At 46.2% G+C, this 2,817-nt stretch overlaps 1 protein-coding gene across 1 annotated transcript in view; it reads right to left on the bottom strand.

Annotated features, from left to right (window-relative positions):
- Positions 1 to 2,817, bottom strand: part of SCIN (scinderin) — an 86,629-nt gene that overhangs the window by 13,868 nt on the left and 69,944 nt on the right. The window contains exon 13 of the mRNA XM_021718409.1: positions 2,231 to 2,321. Coding sequence (XP_021574084.1) covers positions 2,231 to 2,321 — 91 coding nt within the window. The remainder of the gene's footprint in view (positions 1 to 2,230; positions 2,322 to 2,817) is intronic.

Raw genomic sequence — 2,817 nt, 5'->3', positions numbered from 1 at the left:
CCACTCATCTCAGCCTCCCAAAGGCGCGGGATTACAGGCTGAGCCACCGAGCCCGGCTCCCTTTTTCTCTATCTTATTTTCAGAAATACTCAAATAAAAAACCACCTCTTTCTCACCCTTCGCCTTCCTCTTCTCTCTTTTTCATTTCTCCTCTCATTCTTCCTCCATGATTCCCTATCTCCCCTCCCCTCCTCTGCTGCCCCTTTTCTTTCTCTTTTCTCATCTTTTTTTTCTCTCTCCCATTTCTGTCTTTTCTTCTCCCTCTCCTTCATATCCTCTTTCACTTTTGGGTGTTGGACTGTTCTACAGTGAAAATTCTGGTACCTAAATGGAAAAATAAGGAACCACGGCTCTCTCTCTTGTTTTCTTTGAGTTGGAGTCTCTCTGTGTCGCCCAGGCTAGAGTGCAGTGGCATGCTCCTGGCCACTGCAGCCTCAACCTGCTCAGCTCAGGTGATCCTTCGGCCTCAGCTTTCCAAGTAGTTGGAACTGCAGGTACATGTCACCACACCCGGCTAATTTTTTTATTTATTGTAGAGATTAGATCTTGTCGAGTTGCTCAGGTTGGGCTCGAACCTGTGGGCTCAGGCAATTCTCTCACCTCAGCCTTCCAAAGTGCTGGAATTATAGGCAATTATAGGAATTATAGGCATATAGCCGTGCCTGGCCAACCCACAGTTCTCTTACCAAGGTTGCCTTCAGTTTGCCTGTGCAAAACGTAACTTATGCACTTCTACCATCTGAGAGATCGTTCTATATACTGTTGTATTTCTTTCCTATTGCCCTTGTCACAAATTACCACGATTTTAGTGTCTTAAACTGTAAAATTATCATCTTACAGTTCCAGAGGGTCAAAATGAGTTACCGGGCTAATTTAATCACTGGGTTAAATCTGGAATAATAATCTAGTCATAAGGCTAAAATCAAGCTACTGCAGGGCTCCATTCCTTTCTAGAGGCTCTAGGGATGAACCCATTTCCTTGCCTTTTCTAGCTTCTGGAAGCTGACCTTGCTCCTGTGCTGGGGTCTCCATCCATCCTCAAGCCAGCAATTCATGCCACATCCCTCTGATTCCATCTGGCTCTCTGTTTTACTTATAAGAACTCTGCTGATGACACTGGGTCCACCCAGTCACCTCAGGTAAGAACAGCTGATGAGTAACCCTAACTTCGTCTCCAAAACTTTAACGCTCCTTTGCTGGGGAACATAACATAGTCCTAGGTTCTGAGCATGAGGACGTGAACATCTTGGGGCCATTGTTCTGCTTACCAAATCTGTTTAACAACAGTAGGAAGTAATAAAGTGGGTAAAATCAGTTTTTTTGTTTGTTTGTTTTTGAGTTGAAGTCTCACTCTGTCACCCAGGCTGGAGTGCAGTGTCACACTCACAGCCACCCTAGCGTCGACCAGCTGGGCTCTGGTGATCCTTCCACCTCAACCTTCCGAGTGGCTGGATTACAGGAGCGTGCTACTGTGCCCGGCCAATTTTTGATTTTATTGTGGAGACAAGGTCTCTCCAAGTTGCCTGGGCTGGTCTCGAACCTGCGGCCTCAGGCAATTCATTTGCCTTGGCCTCCCAAAGAGCTGGGATTACAGGCTGAATCACCAAGCCTGGCCAAGGGTTTTAATGTCAGGTGATTATCACTAACATACGGTGTGATTTTAATGGGAAGATGCTTGGAGCTCTTAAATCTGTTAATCGTTTTTTGTTTTTATTTTGCTTCTGTTTGCTCCCTTTTCTCCATAATTTGAGAGAACTAGCACAACATGAGATTATAAATATTTGAATTCCCAAATGAAAAAAATGTTAATAGCCGGGCTGGGTGGCTCAGCCTGTAATCTCGTGCTTTGGGAACTGAGGTGAATGGATTGCCTGAGTCCGTGGGTTCGAGACCCACCTGGGCAACTTGGCGGGACCTCGTCTCTAAAATAAATAAAAAAATCAGCTGGACGTGGTAGTGCGCGCCTGTAGTTCCAGCTACTTGGAAGGCTGAGGCGGAAGGCTCACCGGAGCCCAGCAGGTCGAGGCTGCGGTGGCCGGGAGCAGCCACTGTACTCCAGTCTGGGCGACAGACTGAGACTCCAACTCAAAAAAAACAAACAAAAAAAAAGAAAAAAGTTAATATCAAGAAAATGTCAAATTCCATCCCAACTGTAGAGGTGAGCTGTAGCTAGAAACTGAGCTACCAAGACTTTAACTTGTGTCAGTTAGGGGGGTAAAAATATCCCAACCTGCACAGCCTGTCCCCCAAGGGACCGGTCCAACTGAACGGTCAGGAACGCAGATGTCGTCAGCTCATCTCGTGTTGCATTTGCTCCTTGCCTAGAGGAAATCAAAGTAAAATAAGTTAGCTTGTCTTTAAATTTTAAGATCTTCTCATATAGGCACAGTAATCAGAGACTTAAGTGATTATGAAAGATCAAGAAGACAATGTTTTAACATAATATGAGCTGTCAAAACTACTATTTTTTTTTCCCAAAGAACTAACACTGAGCCCAGAATTGTCCTGTGTATTGTCTAGAACTACATGTAGTAGGCTTTTTTTTTCTTTTTTTTTTGAGTTGGAGTCTCACTCTGTCGCCCAGACTTGAGTGCAGTGGCCGCTCCCGGCCACCGCAGCCTCAACCTGCTGGGCTCTGGCAATCCTTCCGCCCCAGTCTTCCAAGTGACCGGAACTACAGGTGTGCACTACCATGCCCGGCTAATTATTTATTGTAGAGATGAGGTCTCCCCAAGTTGCCCGGGCGGGTCTTGAACCCGCGGGCTCGGTCAATCCACTCACCTCGGCCTCCCAAAGTGCTGGGATTACTGGCTGAGC

Source organism: Carlito syrichta, unplaced genomic scaffold, assembly GCF_000164805.1.
Source record: "Carlito syrichta isolate Samal-C Ts95f unplaced genomic scaffold, Tarsius_syrichta-2.0.1 Scaffold312189, whole genome shotgun sequence".
Classification (NCBI taxonomy): Eukaryota; Metazoa; Chordata; class Mammalia; order Primates; family Tarsiidae; genus Carlito; species Carlito syrichta.
The sequence above is the reverse complement of the archived record's forward strand: the minus strand, read 5'-3'. Positions and strand labels throughout refer to the sequence as shown.